The 20,043-nt window shown below is 49.0% G+C and overlaps 1 protein-coding gene across 1 annotated transcript; it reads right to left on the reverse strand.

Annotated features, from left to right (window-relative positions):
• On the reverse strand, positions 1-18,328 carry MCM2 (minichromosome maintenance complex component 2). Its single transcript, XM_032802741.1, has 16 exons — positions 18,273-18,328; positions 17,351-17,535; positions 16,389-16,564; positions 13,808-14,071; positions 12,598-12,817; positions 11,801-12,008; positions 10,929-11,063; positions 10,458-10,649; positions 8,953-9,046; positions 8,083-8,333; positions 6,999-7,125; positions 6,635-6,747; positions 5,447-5,689; positions 4,285-4,467; positions 3,009-3,164; positions 1-1,110 (listed from the first exon to the last, which is right to left on the reverse strand). The coding sequence occupies exons 1-16, from the start codon at positions 18,276-18,278 to the stop codon at positions 1,000-1,002; spliced, it is 2,664 nt and encodes an 887-aa protein (XP_032658632.1). The 5' UTR covers positions 18,279-18,328; the 3' UTR covers positions 1-999.
• Positions 18,329-20,043: the final 1,715 nt, after the last annotated feature.

A 20,043-nucleotide genomic window follows, 5' to 3' on the forward strand; every position in this document is an offset into this window, starting at 1 on the left:
TATTCAAAACACATGTATTCAAACACACAGTAAAAGAGCAAAAGACTCGCAGTCAAATATACAAAAAGCAGGTGTGACACAGGAACGTGTTCAGACCATCCGTCCCCCAACAGATTTCTCCTTGCATGTTGTCCTGCTGGGGTTCTTGCCACCACAGCTCTCACATCTGTGGCATCTCAACTGACTTTGCCCTTACGGACACTGAAACATTTTGCACTGAAGACATGCTCACCAGCCAGTCAGCCTCCTGTACAAGCTGGGTTGCTTTAGGACTGGCGGGGGAAGGGGAGGCGTGATGGTCATTCCTAAACCCACAAATATACCTTAGGTTCTGCTGCTTGTTCCGGTTCTGAACTGTACCCCTACCTAGGGCAGAATGTTCCACCCACCAAGGCATTTAACAACCCACTAGGGACTCTGAACACTGCCCCAGTGCAAGACAGATGCAATACTGGCCCCCTGCTTTGCCAATAAACACTTCAACGGCTCTAATATTTGAGGCATTCGTGTTCTATGTGCCATGTTAAAGTCTCGCCAAGCCCCTCCATTAGGCAGTAACCAGAAACAGAAGGAGGCTGAAGGCTATGGTGATCTCACTGGAACATATCTGCCAGCGAAGGAACGCCCTTCTGCTGGTACTGCTCCAGCCGTGCCGTCACGGGGAACCTCAAGCTGGAGCTCGGCATGGAGGAAGAGGGGAGGGTGTAAAACTCCAACCCATGTCACAACCAGCAATTCTCACCTATCAGGTTCAGCTAAGAGAAGAGAGTAACCAAAGCTGCTAACAAACAGACTTAGCTGGGCCTTTACCTAGTTAACTCTATTTACAAGTCCTTCCGCAGCTCAGCACCCCTAAGGCACTCCCTTAATCCATAAGGCACAAAGCAAGCAAGGGAATGGCTGAGGGCTCCAGTTCTCCTATTTCCGGTTGCATTCCTGGGTGGGACACATGCCAACTTCTCCTCTCCCTTGCACACAAGGCAGGCTCTGCCGCTGCCCTTAGAACTGCTGGAGAATCACCTTCCGTTTCACATCGCGGCTGAACTTGTTCATCTTGAACAGCTCACTGTCGTAGAAGGCAGAAAGGGTGTGAATGTTGATCTGGCGAGCCTGGGAGAAGAGAACAGAGGGAGACGTTAATGCTCATTTCAGAAAAGACTTTCCACTGCAGAGGGCTCACACCATTCATGGAAATGAACAGTCTCTGCTCAGCAAAAGCCCAGGCTTGCAGAAGGTAAAGGACTGAGGAGAGCTGCATGGAGGATGCTAGCTCAGCATCTGCCTGCTTTCTGCCTGTCCTTTACTTCCATTGGATCTAAAATGCAACCATAATTAGAGAAAGCTGAGACCCATCATATGCAGCATGCACTGACTTACACTAGGATTTCTGATCTGCACAAGAGCCTTCTCTGAGAAGAGGGGCTCAATTCACAAACCACTCTGGTGGTCCTGACATTTGAAAGAGGCACAGTTATTAGGCACATTCCAGGACAGGGACCAAGAAGTAAAGGAAGGAAGGAATGGGAAATTTGATACTCTACTGGTGCCATGCACTGTTCAGAGACCTCCCCCGTGAGGGCCAACAGTTCAGTTTGGTTAAAAAAAGCTTATAGGCAGATGGGGAAGCCAAAAACTCTCGTGACTCGGGCGGGGGAGTAGGTATGATCTTAATTGATCATTGCTTGTATAATCACTTCCTTTTCCCATCCTGACAGCTCATTGTCCAATCAGACTAAACTCCATGGGGCAAACACCAGCCACTCCCTGGGCTCTGCTGTCCAAACACTGCAGCACTAGACTAGCGCAGGAGAACCAGAAAACAAAACTGATTAGCAATAAGTGAAAGCCACTATTCTATTACCCAGATGGGAGAAAAGCAAAGAGGCAAGAGACAGACTGAAAGCTAGACTTCATTTAAAATGGCTTACCGCATATACTCATTCATAAATCAAATTTTTTTAGTAAAAAAGGGAAGCACCAGAGAAGGGGGTTGGCTTATGAATGGGTATAGAGAGGGAGAGGTGGGACACATCCCGTCCCCCCAACAGAGGGCGCAAGGAGAGGCAGTACAGCCAGCAGAGCCAGACGGGAAGAGGCAGGGCCGGATTCTCTCTGTTTCTGGCCAGGCTGCTCTCCCCCCAGCCTCCGAAGCTGGCAGGCTGTGGCCACACCACCCGGCCTGCCAGAGTAGCTCCAGCCAGGTCAGAAACATCCTCCTCTGGCCCTCCCCAGATAAGGTGGGAAGGGATGGGATTGGGAAAGTGTGGGGTTCCTGGGCTAGGGGTGTGGCCACGTGTGGGGTGGTCACAGGGGTTATTCCTCTGACTCCCAGCTTCTGCCCTCCAAAAAAAATTTCCCCACTAGCTGCTGTCCCGGCCCGTCACGGTAAGCAGCTGGCATGCCAGGACACTTCGTTTACTTAGGTTTACCGCCGTGCCTGCAGATGCTCGAGGTAAACAAACCATTTCAGCTCACCAGTGGCTTATCCAGATGGCCCAGGAGCCAAAGTTTGCCGACCCCTGAATTACAGGGTCAGCTTATGAATGGGTTATAACATTTTTCCATTTTTACTTATCCATCTTGGGCGGGTCAGCTTATAAATGAACCGGCTTACGATAGAGTATCTATGGTATGTCTAATGCCACATTCTTCTGGTGTAGCAACTCAGGCAAGGAGGTTTTCAAAAACGTTATTAGTCTGACAGTGTCTCTTTAAAGGTACCTATGACCCACTGGCAGATTGACAGTGGTAATAGAGTACCCTAGAGAAGACTCTTCAAAATAGACATCCCAACTCACAGTCTGCTAGGGCTGGAACAGCTGGTTTCTTGCTCCTCTCTGGTATCACAAGCATCTCCTTTTACACAGAGCAAGGAGAACTCTGGACTATTAGCACTGAAGGTTAAAGGGGAGCCCAAGAACCCTCCCAAGGCAGGGAGGAGGAGAGGGGAGGGTCAGGGAGCAGTCAGTCCCCCTGGCAGAGTGCAGTGCACAGAACCTATCCCATACCTTATCCACCAGGTCTTTCTCTGGCACCTCAATGGTGTCTTGCTGGGCCCCGTAGCGGTTCCTCTGATACATCACCTGTTCTGCCACAAGCTGTTTCAGAATAAACAGCAAGAGCTCGTTGTTGTCTCGTCTGAAAGCCAGATAACGGGAAAAGGTCTGGGAAGCAAAGAAAGAGCCAAGAGGGTTAGAGTCAGAGGGCCACACAATCTATGACCTGCACGCAGGACACAAGTGTAACAGCTTGTCTACACTTAGTAACTAGATCAACTTAGCTACATTTCATCAGGGCTGTGAAAAATTTCTCTTCGAGGGCCAGGGTTAGGTCAACCTAATCCCTGGTGTAGACAGGGCAAGGTAGAAGGAAGAATTCTTCGGTTGACCTATTTAATACCTTTTGGAGAGGTGGATTAAGTACATTGATGGAAAACCCCCTTCCAGCAATGTAGGAAATAGCTGCACTACAGGGGCATAGCTGCAGTTGTAGCACTTGTAGTGTAGACACAATGCGTGGGACGGTGAGGCTTAAGCTGTCAAGTAAAAAACAAAAACATTCATTTCCATTTCACACCCTCCTTCAGGGTTCTGACTAACCTTTGGAACACAGGCCTTTGCCAGCCATGTTAGTGGCTCAGGAGACAGTCACAGAATCCCAAGGGTGAACATATTTACTTTAACCAGGCTGAGGAACCTCCACCAGACGCTCTCTGATCCTGAGATATAGGATATCCTCACAGGCTTAGGAACCAACCCTGATGCTCCCCATAAGCTGGAAGAGAGGGCTTTTGGGGGAGGACCCGCCCTTGGGAGAAAGTTCTATATAGCAACATAATCTATATATGGCCCTGAATTCTACAGATTTCACAGTGGCCCCCCAAGCTTAAAACTTGCTGATCACAGCCCCCAGCCCGAGAAAACGGCCAGGAGTCTCGCAGACCCAAGCAGTAACTTGAGCTCAGCCAACTGAGCTGAGCAGCCAGCCAAAAGCAGAGTATAATTCAAAGCCAGGATCTTTGGCTCTTAGAAAAAGCACAGACACTTGCGTGTCAAAACTAGGGTGACCAGGGTGCAGCCCAGGGTACCTTCCCATATGAAGGCCTGGTGCTCTTCAGAGTAACACGGAGCTGCTCACTAAGGCCCTGCTCGCACTGGGGTCAGAGGTAAAGATCAGTGTTTTAGCCACTGTCCAAACCAAACTGGCTTCCAACCCAATCAGTTCAGATGGAGCTTTAATCTAGCTGGTTAAGTGACTCCAACCCATGAGCCCCTTCCCACACACCTTCCGCATGCTTCTCATGACGCTGAACTTCTGAGTGTCAATGAAGCTCTCCAGCATCACCCTGATGGCCATGTTGACGTCATCCTCCACCACATAGTCCCGCAGGTGAATTCGGGCATGGGCCTCGGCCATGCGGATCATGGACTCGATGTGACGCACCGTGATGGGGATGCTGCCAGTGGCCTATGGAGCGAAGGGAGGGACATTATTATAAGGACATACAGAACATGAGAGATAACAGACCAGACTCTTTACACGGGTCCTTCTCAGCCCATGCATGTCTGCTTGAGATGCAAGGCTACCTACTGTAGGTGACTGGTCATGAACCTTCATGACCAAGAAGCTTCAGAAACCAAGGAAACTGCACCACCTACTGGCAGACATAGTGCAGTATGGAGAAAGGTAATTGATACTTATGGGCCTAGACAGACATCATCATCAATTCACTTTAAGGTGAGCTATAAAGGTGCTTTTGCCCCTTAGTTTGCTTATTTATGATGAGAGGCATGAAAGAGTTCTCTCTCCCACCACTCAATTCTTAGTAGGGAATTTAAACAAAAAAAACAACCAAAAGAAAAACAAACAAACAGATGAAGCCAGACATTCAACTACATTTTCCCAAGGTCCATGAAACTCCTTGTGGCCCCATCAGATTCAGTTGAGAAGAGGAAGATCCAGGATCCCCTGGGAGGAGTCCATAGTCACAATGGGAAAGCACTGCAGAGCTTGCTTGCTGCCATAGCACTTCCTTCAGCCCCCAGGGGTGAAGGTGGAGAATGTGACTGCCTCAAAGGAAATCCAGAGATGCAGCAGGAGATTATGGGATTCCACAGCAGCAAAGCCAATATATTTAAGATATCTCCATGGATTCCTACCAGAGCGCATAATGGCGCAGAACGTATTAGCCCTACAGCATACAAAACCTCACTACTAACCTATGTACCTTTACATTCAGATGAGGGAGAACCACTTACTTACCAGGTGTCTCTACAACATTGGACACAGTCCACTCCTTATGGCAAGGTGACCCAGAGCTTCATACCCAGATACTATGGTGAGGGACACAACATGAGCAAGTAGGAAGATCTTGGCGTAGTCCACTACTGATCCAGGTAGCTCCGCCCACTTCCCCATATAAAGCCCTTTATTTAAGTCTACTCACCATGGACTCCTTCCGGAGATCACTGTACATCCGGGCCACCTTGTCTTGGTCCATCTGGTTTAGCTTAGGGTGGACCTTCTCCTTGGCATAGATGATGTATTTCTTCAGGATCTCTTGGGGAATGGGATCCACGCCATAGGTGTTAGGGAGGATAATCTCTTGGGCATCTCCATTCACTACGTCTTTGCTGCCAGGGTGGTGTTTGATGTGGCTTCCCACGACAAACCGGGCGAGCATCTCGTCCTGCAGGACAATGGTAGGAGTAACAGGCACTGGAGCCATTGCTGCTTCTGCAGCTGAATTCAACCATGCAGCTGTGTGCTGCAGGCAGACAGAAGCTTGGGGATAGATGCTCAGTCAGCCAATGGTTGTACTCAAACAAGGGGACCCAGACTGATTCCCCGTCCGTCACACAGGCTGGCGAACGCTTGAAGAGTCACACTCAGTCTTTGGAAAAGGGGCACAAGGGCCTCATGGCATTTGACACGAGTGCATGTTGGAGCCATGTGTACTGGTTTCAAAAGGGAATCTCAGCCAGTTGCTGAGTGGAGACTGTGCCGCAAAAGGGACACATCACATTTATAGAAGCAATGTCATTCTTTTTTGGGGCAGGGTGGAAATCCTCACTATGCTGAGGGGGAAGTGCCTCAGGAGGACAAACAATTACAGGAGATCTCACAGCATGAAGGATAGGGCTGTACACAGCCCTGACAGACATGTAGGTTTGAGTAAGGCTCAGAATGATGCTGGGAGATGTTGTGGCTTCTTGGCGAAGAATGGGGGATGAAGCTCTCTTGCCTCAAGGGAAGGGGTGTGGTGCAATCCTCTCTCCATACCCTGAATGGCCAATTCAAGGAGTTAGCCACTCGACTGGCCACAGGGTGAAATGGAGAGAGGCAGGGGCATTCAAGGAATTGGATGAAAGGCACGTGGCTGGAATGAGATAAATCTTAGGGGTGGAGGTTGGGGCCCCCAAAGCAGCCTGTAGTCAATGACCTGCTGAGGCTTGGGAGACTTTACTTGGCAAGAGCACCAAGGCAAGGGGTAGCGCTGCCCTATGCCCCCCCTCCCACCACTTCAGTGCTATCACACCATGGTAGGCATCAGAACCTAACCAGCTCCCTGTCAGCACAGGTAGTGGCACTCCCATCACCGCATAAGATGTGAGAGTCACACTTTGGCTTGTACCTGAACTGGGTCCACCGTGTCTCTCACCACACACAAGACATCGAATCGAGAGATGATGGGCTCCGTGAGATCCACGTTCTCTGAGAAAGTCAGCGACGGGTCATAGCGCCCACCTGCATCACAGACGGAGTCCCCCATGGTCAGACAAGCTCATATGCCCCACCAAGAGACCCTGCATCCAGCATCATAACCTTGTTCCTGTGGGTTTGGTTTCTGTCTCCAAATGGCACATGTAGTAACAGAGTTAGAGGGTCTGGTGACCAGAGGTACATAAAGAGGCAGTGCTGCAGTTCTGGTGATTGCAAAACTGATACCATGGGTCTGAGACAGGGACTCCCTGCTCTCCTGGTCCCCAGGTACTCACCTATAGGGTTGGCAGCAGCTATAATTGTGCAGCGAGCCTGCAGAGAGGTGACTATGCCAGCCTTCGAGATGGAGATGCTTTGCTGCTCCATGGCTTCGTGGATGCTGGTCCTGTCCTGGTCGTTCATCTAGGAGAAAGCAAAGACTTCAACATTCACTGGTGCCCACTATCCTGCAGGAGGCCAAAAGTGAAGGAACATGTTACACAGGGCCTCATGGTCCAACTTCCATGAGCCTACACTAGGTGCGTGCTGACAGGGTCGCAGCAGGAAGGGAGGAAGAGAAAAAAAAAAAAAAATTCACCAGTCCTCACCCACTTCACAAAAGCTTGTTGTACAGAGCTGAGAAACTTGTTTTAATATTTCCCTGGGCAGGAGAGGATGTAGGGTGGATCCATTAGCCCTAGATTAGGGGGCACAGATATTTCAAGGACAGGAGGCATCTGCTTCCTTCACTGCTACAAACCACCCTTAGATTCTCAGATTCATTCCTTACCTACCTGCTGCTGGACATGTGGGGAGCTCAGCAGATGACTTGGATTCAGGCCAGCTCCCTCTATCCAACTGTGGTGGCAAATCCTACTTTCACTTGCTCTTCTTAGGAGACCCATTAAAATCTGGCCCAGCTCAGTAGCAAGCGATAGCTCACATCACCTGATGAGGTCTCAGTGGCCTATGGGAAACGGTGTCTCCATGCAGTTCCTAAATACACTGGCACCACACCACAAGAATGGGCACTCATTATCCCCAGAGACCAAAGAATGAATGGGAGACAATCTGAGCTCCCTTCAGCCCTCCAGGTCAGGGGGGAAGTGCTTCAGCAGGAGGCACTGCATGAAGCGTACTTTGATAACTTCCCTGAGCATCACACACGCATGTGGACTGCATTGTGAGCCTAGCCGGAGCCTAACAAAGGGCATCCACACCAGCCTGGGTCATTCTCTCCCGCAAGCAACAGATAAAACATTGGTCGAGGCGGGGGGGGGGGGGGCAGGAATCATGAGCCACTGAACTTCTCAGCCAAGAGAGCCCCTAACCCACACCCCATTAGCTCTGCCTTACTGCGCAGATGAAGTCAGTGCTCACCTTGTCAAACTCATCTATCAAGCAGACACCCCTGTCTGCCAGCACCAGCGCCCCTGCCTCCAGGGTCCACTCTCTGCTGACTGGGTGCCTCTGGACGTAGGCAGTCAGACCAACAGCAGAAGCACCCTGGCCAGTGGTGAAGATGGCTCTGCTGGACACCTTCTCCACATACTTGAGGAACTGAGATTTGGCTGTGCCCGGATCTCCGCAAAGCAACACATTGATATCACCACGGACTTTGTGTTTGCCACCTACAGCCAGGTCAGAAATAGGAGAGGAAGTCAAGCCAGGAAGTCTTGTTTAAAGATCAATTTCTTCTGCTTCCCTCTTCGCCTCCCACCCACCACCACCTTCAGTGTGAGTTTGAGTTGTAAACAAATCCACCCAAATAGATCTGCAAGAGATCCAGGGTCATGGAGCTCTAGCACATATGGCTGGCCCAGGGGCTCTCAGCCCTCCCCTTATGGAACCTGGTTCTTTTACGTGTAGGTGTGCGATGTTGCATTTCCTTCCCCAGTTGAAATAAGACACTTTGTACACAAGGAGGAAGCAGTGAGGATTCCCCAGGCATCCGACCTGCACAAGGACACTAAACCCAGAATGCTAGGGGCAGAGGTATGTTAAACCCATGATGCTAGGGGCTTAAATTCTAGCTCTTCAGAGCCAGGACCTCATCTTCACTATGTATTTCTACTCCTGTAGAGTGGAACATATGTTCCTAGTTCTATTCACAGAAAAGTCCCCTTACTCTACTACTCCTGATCTTCTTACCCAGAAGTCACGTTACCAAGGTAATTCGTAAGTTCCTTCACTGCACCAGTAGAAACAGGTCTGGAATCACACACTGAATACAACTGACAACACACATACCAGGGTTTTTGGGTTCACCACCAAACAGGGCAAGGGCCAGGCCTCTCTTGATGTCTTCGTGTCCGTAAATAGATGGAGCAATGCTGGCAAAGATCTGAAAGGAAAGGCAGGAGTTTTCAGTGGCCCATTGTATTCAACATTTAGCATGACAAGCAGCAAGACTCATTAGCTATGCAGCTATTCTAATCAGTGCTTGAAATCACCCTGCTGACATCAAGGATTCCTTTATTATATGGAGAGGAACACAGCATCAATCCAATAATATGACCGATACACCTCAAAGGTTCTATGATAGCCCCGTGTTGACGAGCAGGACACAACGTGCAATCCAGTGCAGGATTAGCTATTACCACTACATTCAGACTTCACACTAAATACAGTGAAGAGACTGTATTTGTTACTTTGTGTTCTGAGTTAAAGACCCTGATTCTGACTGAAGCCTGTTTACCTGATACATTAATATTTGACAATTATCAGCAGGAATAACTAAGATTGGTGATCTGCTGTGTAGATCAATGGCTCAAGACCGAGTATTTAGATTACAGGCAATTCTTTATTTGCATGCCCAGTTAAGGCAAGTTCTGTCAAAATGTTGGATATTGGTCACTACTGATTTCAAACCTACTTTTTCTTGGACAAAGAACTGAAGTTTTATTTCCAAAACTCTAGCTTTATATATGTATCAGCTCTACCCAGTGGAAGTAAAGTTACAAACATCAGACTCTGCAATTAATGACAGGATAGAGATGACCAAGATCTCATCCTTGCTAAAGGATCTGAACCCACCACATTTTGCTTCCTGCCCTATACGTGCTTAATCTGGCTCCGCGTCCTTTAGTGTATCAGCTTGGGTCTTGGCAGGTTACAGGGTTGCTAACTGAACAGTTTAAGCCAGTCTTATTCCTTGCCAACCTGAAATCACAACCCTCCATGAATAAGGCGCAGGGACAGAATGTTTTAACGGGAAGATGCTTGTTTTAGGCACTTGCCCTTAGAGAGCAAGGCAAGAGAGACACGAGATGAGACGCAGAACATTGGAGCTAGATCTTCTTCATGCTCTCTCCACTAGGCAGCCACTGTTTCAGGGAGACACCCATCAGCTGGCATCAATCTAGTTTCAGAACTACCCCGGTGAAGCCTCTCTGTCAAGTCTGGTGGCTTCCCCAGTCACCTTGTCCTATTTTATCCCTGTGGTGGTGTGAAAGGCTTGTACAAACAAGATGGGAATTGACTATCCAGGAGGAATGGTGAAGTTGCCCCTACACAAAGTACTGACAAAAATTTACAAAGCAAACTAAGTGTCCCATCCACCCCTCTTCAGTTTCTCACTCTCGTTGACAGCCATCTTAGCACTACAGGGGACAAGACATTTTCAGAGAGAAGCTGATTTTTGAGCTGATGGTGTCCCTCTAACTTGTAATATCACACAGTTTAACTTTGTTCTCTGAACTGGACTCATGCAAACAACTAGCTGCCAGGAGGAGAAATGTTTCAAGCAGACTCACTTTCTCCCCAATTTGCTCATCTTTAGACAGGCCTATGATAACCTTCATGTCCTCATCAGTCAGTTCCCCAACTGCCACCTTGTTGTCCTTCTTGGCAATGTGATTTGCCATGATCACTGTTGCAAACACTGGGAATCCATTGGCTGTGTTCAGTGAGCCATCGTAGTTGTTGTGATAGATCCCCGTTAGCTCCTAGAAGGCACAGAAAGGGACAAGACAGGTTAATGTCTAGGTGGCAGGAAAATATCAATTTACATGGCACGAGACTGTCTCCTCCTCCCACTAATTCTCCATTCTCAAGACACTGGAAACATGACTTTCAAGCCCAATCTGAAATGTCTCAGAGCTAAGATAGCCCCCAATATCACCCCTCCCCACATACACACACCGAAGTGACAGTCCAAGTCCTCACAATGCTCCCATAGGGCTGAGAATAAGTTTACCGCTCCACGCTCACCCCAACGGACTTACAATCTCATCCCCTGGTTTGCAGCTGTCGACCAAGTCAGCAAGGAGAATGGCATCCTTGGAGCGAGGCAGCCTGCCCGCTGCCACCTTCCCAGGGCTCTCCTGGATTTTGATGCGCTGGTAGTTCTGGTAGACGGTCTGGGATAACAAATGTGAGTTGCACAGTGAGTCAGACACCCTTAAAGCCTGCACAGGTGCTTTCCAAAGGGCATGTGCAGAAAAGGCCAGGGAGAGTGCTGGAGCAGTTAGTTCAGACTTTACTAGGCTCTGAGTAAAGAGCGGGGGCCAGGGTTGGCTGGGGATTGATTAGAAGTAGCTTTAGGGCTAGAGGCTGTCTGCTGGATAAACAGCCCTGGAAATGGCGGAAGCTTTGCCATGTTGCTCTGACCAAAGTATTTCACTCTCCAGCACCCACCTGCATGAGGGAGAGGCTAGTTGTGTTTACCCACCCAACTCCGGACTCCATTGTTGAAACACTTGAGTAAAGACACCCAGCTTGTAGGGAGGAGCATGGTATAGTGGCTAGGCCAATAACTGGGAGCCAGGAGCTTTGAGTTAGTCGTACTGTTATTATCTTGCAGTGACTCTGTGGCTCAGTTCCCTATACCATACAATGAGGAGAGGAGGGTGGTTTGGAAGGCTCAGTGTTTGCAACCCTGTAGCACCTTCAGGTATCTACATAGCACAGGGATCAACATGGTATCAGACATGCCCTTACACCAGTCAAACAGATAAGGTATCTTAGGCCCAGAGACAACTGGATCTAGATCCAGGGACCAGACTGGTCATCAATCCAGTTCCCCACTGGACAAAGGTGCGAAGAAGGTGCCACTGCAGGAGATGTGTCAACATTGTATAAAGGGTTTAAATTTTACCTCTTCCATGTTGATTTCAAAGGGACCAACCGACTGACACTCTGGGCAGGAACCGGGCTTCACTTCCTGGTTCTGAGACTGGAAGAAGGGCCCCAGGATGAAGCTGCACTTGCTACAGTTGTACTTGACCATACTGAGCTGAGGCAGGACCCCTGTGCAGCTCGTCACTACGCCGCTGGTTCGGATCAGCTGGTTCAAGTGCAACTGCCTAAAGAGAGAAGGGAAGACATTGGCAGGCTCCAGGGAAGGCAAAAGGACCTGCCACAGCCTCTTTGCAATGGGGAACACTGATCATGGAGCCTATTCTCACAGATTTGTGGTTTATCTTTTGGGGCATCAGAAACATTATCCTTGAGCAACTGGGTTACAGGTCTGTCGCATCTTAGGCACATTTAACATGTGCGATTTCAGCTTTATGCAGTCGGCAAAAACAAGAAAAAAACAAAAAACAAAATGAGAAAAATAATTTAAATACTGTTCCTGTAGTGCAGGTGATTCTGCCCGCCATTACACTCAATGTAATTTTGACTATACGCGATTTTCGCTTTAAGCGCTGACTGCGGAACGTAACCCCAGCGTAAGATGTGACAGACCTGTACTTTAATAACAGAGCCCATCATTCTACTGGGACAGGCTGGATCTGTTGGCATCCTTTCCCCAGCATAGCCCAGAGTTCCCATTTTCTTGCACAGAACTTTAGTCACTGTAACTCCAGCAAGCCTGACCATCCCAAACACATGATCCAAAGGCCCTCACAGGACTGGCCATCATCAATACCAACTCTGCCCCTAGCTTACCTGAGAGACCGCAGCTCTTCCACCAGAGGCAGATGCGAGATACGGACATGGATCTCCTGAGCAATCCGGTCATATTTGGGGTACATGGCCAGCACCACTTCCTTGGCTGCTTCGTCGAAGATCTTCAGCATTTCAGCCGGGGCCTCTGGCAGGAAGTAGGCAAGGACATGCTCCCGAGCAGCCAGATCTTCATAGTTCACCACCAGGCTCTCTCTGTTCTCTGTAGAGGGAACAAGTAGGGTGGATTACATCTGTAGTCAGTGTTCTCTTCTAGCCAATGTTCTACTGCATCTCTCCTCACCAGTACTAGATTCCTGATCGTTGAGTTGACAAAGAACAGGGAAGCTTCCCAAAAAGCACAGAAGCCCAGTGCAATGTTTTCAAGACAGAATGGCCTTGCCACGCCTGGGGGTCATCCAAGCACGTCCAAAAAACTAAATCAGTGACTACTAGCCCCTGAGATGTTGTGCTAGATGACGGACTCCAAAATCTGTGCCTCATATAAGCTCTGTGGGGCAGGGACTGATATGTTGCTTTTTCCCTTGTGTTTGTACATCACCTAGCACAATGGGGTTAAACTGATAACACCTACATGAACCATTCTTAACAGATTCAATGAATTTTGCCTTTTCTATTAGCCAATTATTCTTTTTCTTCTTCAAGATCAGTCACCAGCATTTGTGGCTCGCTACTACAAATTCTAGGCTGCACTGCTGAGATGAGACTAGTCTCCTAAGTCATATGGCACTGTTTCTGTTCTCTGTGTGAACGATCTGGTTCCTGGTGCAAATGATGCCAAGAAACAAATATAAAATTCCTCTTGTATCAGAGCCTGAAAGCTTCCCATCTTCACCCCTATGCAGCACTTCCTGCTGGCAAAATTCAGCTGCACAATGGAAACTGAACACAAAAGGGGCATGAATTAAGAAGTTAGAGGACAGTTTGCAGCAAAGTTCTGCATTATTTATCCGGCTCCATCAAAAGCAACAAAGCCCCTGAAAAAGCTGATTCAGCATTTGGGGTAGACAGGAGAGGAAGAGGACATATGGACATACAGCTGTAGAGTGCCACAAACAAGGAGGAAGGGGGAAACGCTGTATCAGACACCCCAAAGTGTGTTTCACTGCAAAAAAAGAAAAAAAAAAACCAAAAAACATCCAGGTGGGTCTGCTCATCTGCCGTTCCCACTTGGCCCCCCAGTCAGCCGTACCTTTGCACATGTCACTGATCCTCTCCTTGAACACATTGTGCCCATGGTCATCCACATGGGTCTTCAGGAAGTTCTTGAAGCGGTGGTAGATCTCAAGCCGGGGAGCCGCCATAGACACCCACTCCCTTACTGAGTGTCCCTTCATGTCTTCCAGATTCTCAATGCTCTCAATCATGTCTTCATCCTCCTCCTCTGCCCCATCTGCAGCCCGTTCCGCCAACCGCCTCTTCCGGGACGGACGATCTTCATCTTCATCATCACTATCTGAAAATTTAAAGAAAAAGAGGCGTCACTCAGAGGTGACATTCCTGCTCTCTATACCTCCCTGCCCCAATTCTATAAAAATATTATATATATATCAAAAAGGAATGGATCATAATGTCTTTGCAAGCATGGTCAGAAGTTCCCAACACATAGCCAGACCAAACTAAGCTCTATTCTACCACCACAGAATCATAGAATTGTAGAACTGAAAGAGGCCCCAAAAGGTCTTCCCAGTCCCCTGCACTCAAGGCAGGACTAAGTATTATCTAGACCAGTGTTGGCCACCGCTGCAGCTCCTATTGGTCGGGAATGGCGAACCATGGCCACCAGGAGCTGTGGGCGGCCGTGCCTGCGGACAGTCAATGTAAACAAACTGTCCCGCAGCCCGCCACCAGATTACCCTGATCTAAACCATCCCTGACAGGTGTTTGTCCAACCTGCTCTTAAAAATCTCCAATGACAGAGATTCTACAATCTTCCTAGGTAATTTATTCCAGTGCTTAACCACTCTGACAGTTAGGAAGTTTTTCCTAATGTCCAACCTAAACTGCCCTTGATGAAATTTAAGCCCACTGCTTCTTGTCCTATTCTCAGAAGTTAAAGAGAACAATTAATCTCCCTCCTCTTTGTAACAATCTTTTACGTACTTGAAAACTGTTATGTCCCCCCTCCGTCTTCTCTTCTCCAGACTAAACTAGCCCAATTTTTTCCAATCTTCCATCATAGGTCACGTGTTTAGACCTTCACTCATTTTTGTTGCTCTTCTCTAGATTCTACCCAATTTGTCCAGATCTTTCCCAAAATGTAGCACCCAGAACTGGACACAATACTCCAGTTGAGGCCTCATCAGACCGGAGTAGAGCAGAAGAATTACTTCTTGTGTCTTGCTTACAACATTCCTGTTAATACATCCCAGAATGATGTTTGCTTTTTTTGCAACAATGTTACACTGTTTACTCAAATGGAGCTTATGAAACTCTATAACCCCCAGATCTTTTCTGCGATACTCCTTCCTGGGCAGTCATTTCCCATTTTGTATGTGTACAACTCATTATTCCTTCCTACATTGAGTACTTTGGATTTGTCCTTATTGAATTTCATCCTATCTACTTCAGATCATTTCTCCAGTTTGTCCAGATCATTTTGAATTTTAATCCTATCCTCAGAAGCACTTGTAACCCTTCCTAGCTTGGTATCATCCACAAACTTTATAAGCATACTCTCTATGCCATTGTCTAAGTCATTGATACAGATATTGAACAGAACTAGACCCAGAACTGATCCCTGCAGGACTCCACTTGATATGTCCTTCTAGCTTGACTGTGAACCAGAGAACTACTCTCTAGGAACAGTTTTCCAACCAGTTATGCATCAACCTTATAGTAGCTCCAAGTAGGTTGCATTTCCCTAGTTTGTTTATGAGTAAGTCACACAAGACAGTATCAAAAGCCTTACTAAAGTGAAGATATACCACATCCACCCCTTCTCCCTTATCCACAAGGCTTGTTACCCTGTCAAAGAAAGCTATTAGGTTGGTTTGACACAATTTGTTCTTGACAAATCCATGCAATTACTTATCAACTTGCTATCTTCTAGGTGTTTGCAAATTGATTGCGTAATTATTTGCTCCATTATCTTTCCAGGTACTGCAGTTAAGATGACTGATGGTCTGCAATTTGCCAGGTTGTCTTTATTCCCAATGCCAAGCCAAGCTCTGGTCTACAGCAGCCCCCAAGCTTTAGGTACCAAGAGCAAGTTACAGAGATATGATTTAGACACTGGCTTTTCAGAGATTATGGAGGCAAAAGCAAGAGCCCCATGCGGACCCCAAAAACTGTACACAGAGGTTGACATCAGAACCTGTGTCCAGAGAGAGAGAAGGGGGACTGGACATCAGGGTTAATAATTATCCTTCCTATTAAGGGACCAGGGGACAGCCCATCAGAGACGGTTCATTGCTTGGTTTGAAGTCAGGAGTGCAGCAGTCTGCCCAGCACTTACCAGGCATGAGCCCAAACCCTGATGTGGACCTGGGAGCTGTGGCTCAGCAGCAGCCACATCAAGTGCACTGGGCTAATATTGCTACTGCCAGAGCTCCCGAAGTGCCCACCACAAAGGGATTGTGTATGGGGGGAATTCAGGTGAGCCCACTGCTGCACAGGCCCCTCAACATCCAGCTATTCTGCAAGCTGTGGTGCTCCTACAGTGGTCAGGCTATTCAGGCTCGGCAAATAACTCTACGCAGTGGCGGAGAGAGTAGCTTCTCCCAAAAGGGCAGGTTACAAACAATCACTTGTAAAATCTCATTGACACGTACCATAGAGCAGCCCCCTCCTCATGCGGCCCAGGCCACGGTCCAGCTCACGGTCCCTCTGCCTCATTGCCTGTTCCGCTGCCTCCCTCTGGCTGGCAGTTAGTTCCTCCACATCTTCATCATCCAAGGCCAGGCCCTCAGGTTCATAGACATCCAGCTCGGGAATCGGGCGGTAGTCCCTACACACACACAGATCTAGCTTAATCAGCTTTAGCCAAATTACAGTGTTTTTCCAGCCGCTTTACTGTTTGGGGCAAGGTGGCATCAGAAAGAGCCACCAAAACAGAGAGGAATTTTACAGTTCCACGTTACCAATGGCAGACGAGACACTCCAGTGCTATGGTAGTCAATACCAATATATAAACCCAGACTAACAGTCTCTGTACCACACTGCGCCCTGGTTTGTTATTGGACATGGGGTAGATGATGTTTCTTTTTAAATCCAGTTGCAAAGGTTCCAATACTTGTAGAATGAACAGTTTTGCTTAAGAAGTAGGGCTATGATTTTCATGCTCCCCTGCGTGAGGAGCTAGTGCTGATCTGAGCCAGACACAGTCCAGGTAGGAACTGTCCAAGTTCACCCCAGACAGCTCACCCAATGCTTCTCACTCCCCTGCTATCCTAGCCTTGCGTGCCTGCCCATACCCTTCACCAGTGCTATGGAGCCCCTCTGATGTTCCCATCCCAAGCTTCTCTTTAGCAGACACATCCCAGGGCGCCGATGATGCCTTTAGAACACCTGCATAGCTTGAACGTGCTGAACTACAAAGGGCTATTCTGAAGGGTGCATAAATGAGGACCAGGCTAAAAGACAATGAGTTCTCTCCCTAATGCCCCTGAGAAGAATCTGAACCTGTGTCCAGAGGTGAAAGGCAAACATACTGCCCCCTCTGCCAAGGTGCCGTCTGCACAGAACAACCTCAGGAGGCTTCTCACATCATCACTGACTTCTGCACGCTCCCTACCTTTCCATGCCGTCCCCAATCAGCTCTTCCCCATCCTCCTCCTCTTCGGGGAGCCCCTCGGTCCCCAGCAGCCCCTCTGACTCATCCTCAAAAGGAGGTAGGTCTCTGCCCGGGCTGGATGTGAAGGCATCTCGCCGAGAGCTACGGGCAGGACTGGTGGCCACATTCTGGGACTCGGAGGAATCCTATAGGAAAGGCAGAGTCATGTTAGATGCTGGCAGAAGAAGAGACTGTCCTATAGAGCACACACAGGTCTCCCGTCTTTCCCCAGTGCAGGGACCACAGAACTAGATAAGGTGGAAGGGATGCTTAATGCCCCATGGGTTTACCCTCCCAACAGGCCACATAGTGCCAGAACCGATCTGGGATGGGATAGACCATCTCCCCCAGGGGAAAGAGTTAAAATTTCACATTACCCATTGAGCAGATCACGTGTGTGTGACAACAGAGACACACCACCTTTAAGGGCCTTCTCCCCCATGTAGAGCCCAGGGCACCCAGCGAGGAGTTCTGTGCCTCAGGGCCCCCTCCACCATGCAGAGCCCAGGGCACTGCGGGAGATGGGGGGCTTCCATGCCCAGGGCCCCCCTCTGCTATGCACAGCCCAGGGCACCGGGGGGCGATTCCGTGCCCAGGGGTCTCCCCCTGCTATACAAAGCCCAGGGCACTGGGGTGGGGTCCATGCCCAGGGGTCCCCTCCCCCATGCAGAGCCCAGGGCACCGCTGGGGGAGGGGTTCCGTGCCCAAGGGTCCCCCCTGCTATGCAGAGCCCAGGACACCGCTGGGGGAGGGGTTCTGGGCCCAGGGGTCCCCTCCCCCATGCAGAGCGCAGGGCCCCGGGAGGGGATTTCAAGGCCCCGGAGTCACCCCTATCCAGACACCAGCTCCTAAGCAGTCACCCCAGCCGGGCCCCGCCGCTCACCGCCATCCCCGCTCCTGCTTCCTCCGCCGGCCCGAATCCCGCGCGCGAAAAACCGACTCCACGTGATCAGCAAAAGCCCGCGAAACCTCATGAATAATTAACGAGGCGCTCATGAATATTCATCGAAATGTCGCAGGCGGGATTCGGGAAGGAGTCAGGGCGTACGGGGCTGGGTGGCAGGAGATGGGCGGGGAGAAGGAGGAGGAGGTTGGGCTGGCCGGGTGGAAGAAGAAGATGGGGTGCGGGGACTGGGAAGGGAAGCGGCGTGGGCTGGGTTGGAGGAGATGGGGGCTGGCCGGGGGGCTGGGCTGGGTGGAAGAAGATGGGTTGGGGGGACTGGGGGGGAAGGGCGGTTGGCGTGGCTGGGAGGAGCTAGGGGGACAGGGAGATCAAGGGAACTTAATGTTCTAGTGCGTTGGTCTCGCCACAAGGTGACACCTTGTTCCAGGCGACAGCTGGATTGGGTAAGCGAGTGGCATTTCCCAAGGAGACAAACCGATGCCCGCACGTTTACAAGTGTGCACAAGTACCCAACAAGTTTTTACAAGTACCCAACTTCAGACACATTGTGCCTGATTTTCAGAGATGACCTAATAAAATGCATGGGCTCTAGGGGTGCTCAGCACCTCTGAAAATCAGGCCCTTAGGTAGCTCAGATTGGGCAGCTAAAATCAGTGGCTAGTTTTGAAATGGCTCAAGTGTTTGGATCCAGGCTCGTCTGCCCTTAGGTGAGACTATGTATTGGGAAGTTCCATGGGATTGAGAAGGGTAAGGAACTCTTCACACCCATCTGCTGGTCTGAATCCAGGTAAAAGCTGTTTTTTACCATCTGATAACTGCCTGGTGGCTTGAGTGAAATGCGTTTTGTGAAATCAGTCTAATTCCTAGTGCAGGGATTCTCAAACTGAGGATTGGGACTGCTCAGGGGGTTGCGAGGTTATTACATGGAGAGGTTGCGAGCTGTCAGCCTCCACCCCAAATCCTGCTTTGCCTCCAGCATTTATGTGGGTGTTAAATATATTTAAAAGTGTTTTTAATTTATAAGTGGGGGTTGCACTCAGAGGCTTGCTATGTGAAAGGCGCCACCAGTACAAAAGTTTGAGAACCACTGTCCTAGTGGAATGGTGACCAACAAAATAACAAAATCCACCACCACCAAGATTGCACTAACTGACCTCCATTTTTGCCAGTCCCAGCAGATGGCAAGGATTGAATGAGCCAATGAGACTGAACTCCCCTATCCAAGGCAAGGATGAGGCACATGGGTTGGTGAGAGCTAAGCTTGCCCTCTGCAGCTCATGCTGTCCTTGTCTTGTGGATATAGGGCTACAGTCTCCAGGGTCATCAAGTCAGCACCTTCCACCAGCGCTAAAATATTCCAATAAAATGAGATTTCCTAGAACCAAAGTAGAGTGAATTGGAACAATTGGAGGTGCCATAGTGACAGCTCTGTCAGGGGTCCACCAGAAGTTAACAAGGTTATACAAAGGCTTCTAAATTTCTCATCTTCTCAGGCAAGAAGCTGTTGTCTAACTTGATATTGTAAAATGCTTTGAGATTTGTGGATGAAAACACTATTGTTATTGTTAATAATAATGCCTATGTTCCCATTAGAAAACCCAGGAAGCAAAATGAAAATGTTGACAACGTTGGAAAGATGAAGAGGTAGCACAGTTTCACACCTTTGTGTGTGCACCTATGTAAGCTGCAGACCTAGGCACAGAGGTGTGGAGAGCTCAATACTTGATGATTCTAGACAGTATTTATTAAG

This window comes from Chelonoidis abingdonii, chromosome 17 (assembly GCF_003597395.2).
Source record: "Chelonoidis abingdonii isolate Lonesome George chromosome 17, CheloAbing_2.0, whole genome shotgun sequence".
Classification (NCBI taxonomy): domain Eukaryota; kingdom Metazoa; phylum Chordata; order Testudines; family Testudinidae; genus Chelonoidis; species Chelonoidis abingdonii.

Excerpts from the sequence above, each read along its gene's own strand:
- MCM2 (XM_032802741.1), bottom strand. Across the intron at positions 12,818-13,807 it reads GATCAGTGACATGTGCAAAG|AGAACAGAGAGAGCCTGGTG; the intron begins GTACGGCTGACT and ends TTCCCTCTACAG. Across the intron at positions 12,009-12,597 it reads GAAGAGCTGCGGTCTCTCAG|GCAGTTGCACTTGAACCAGC; the intron begins GTAAGCTAGGGG and ends TTCTCTCTTTAG.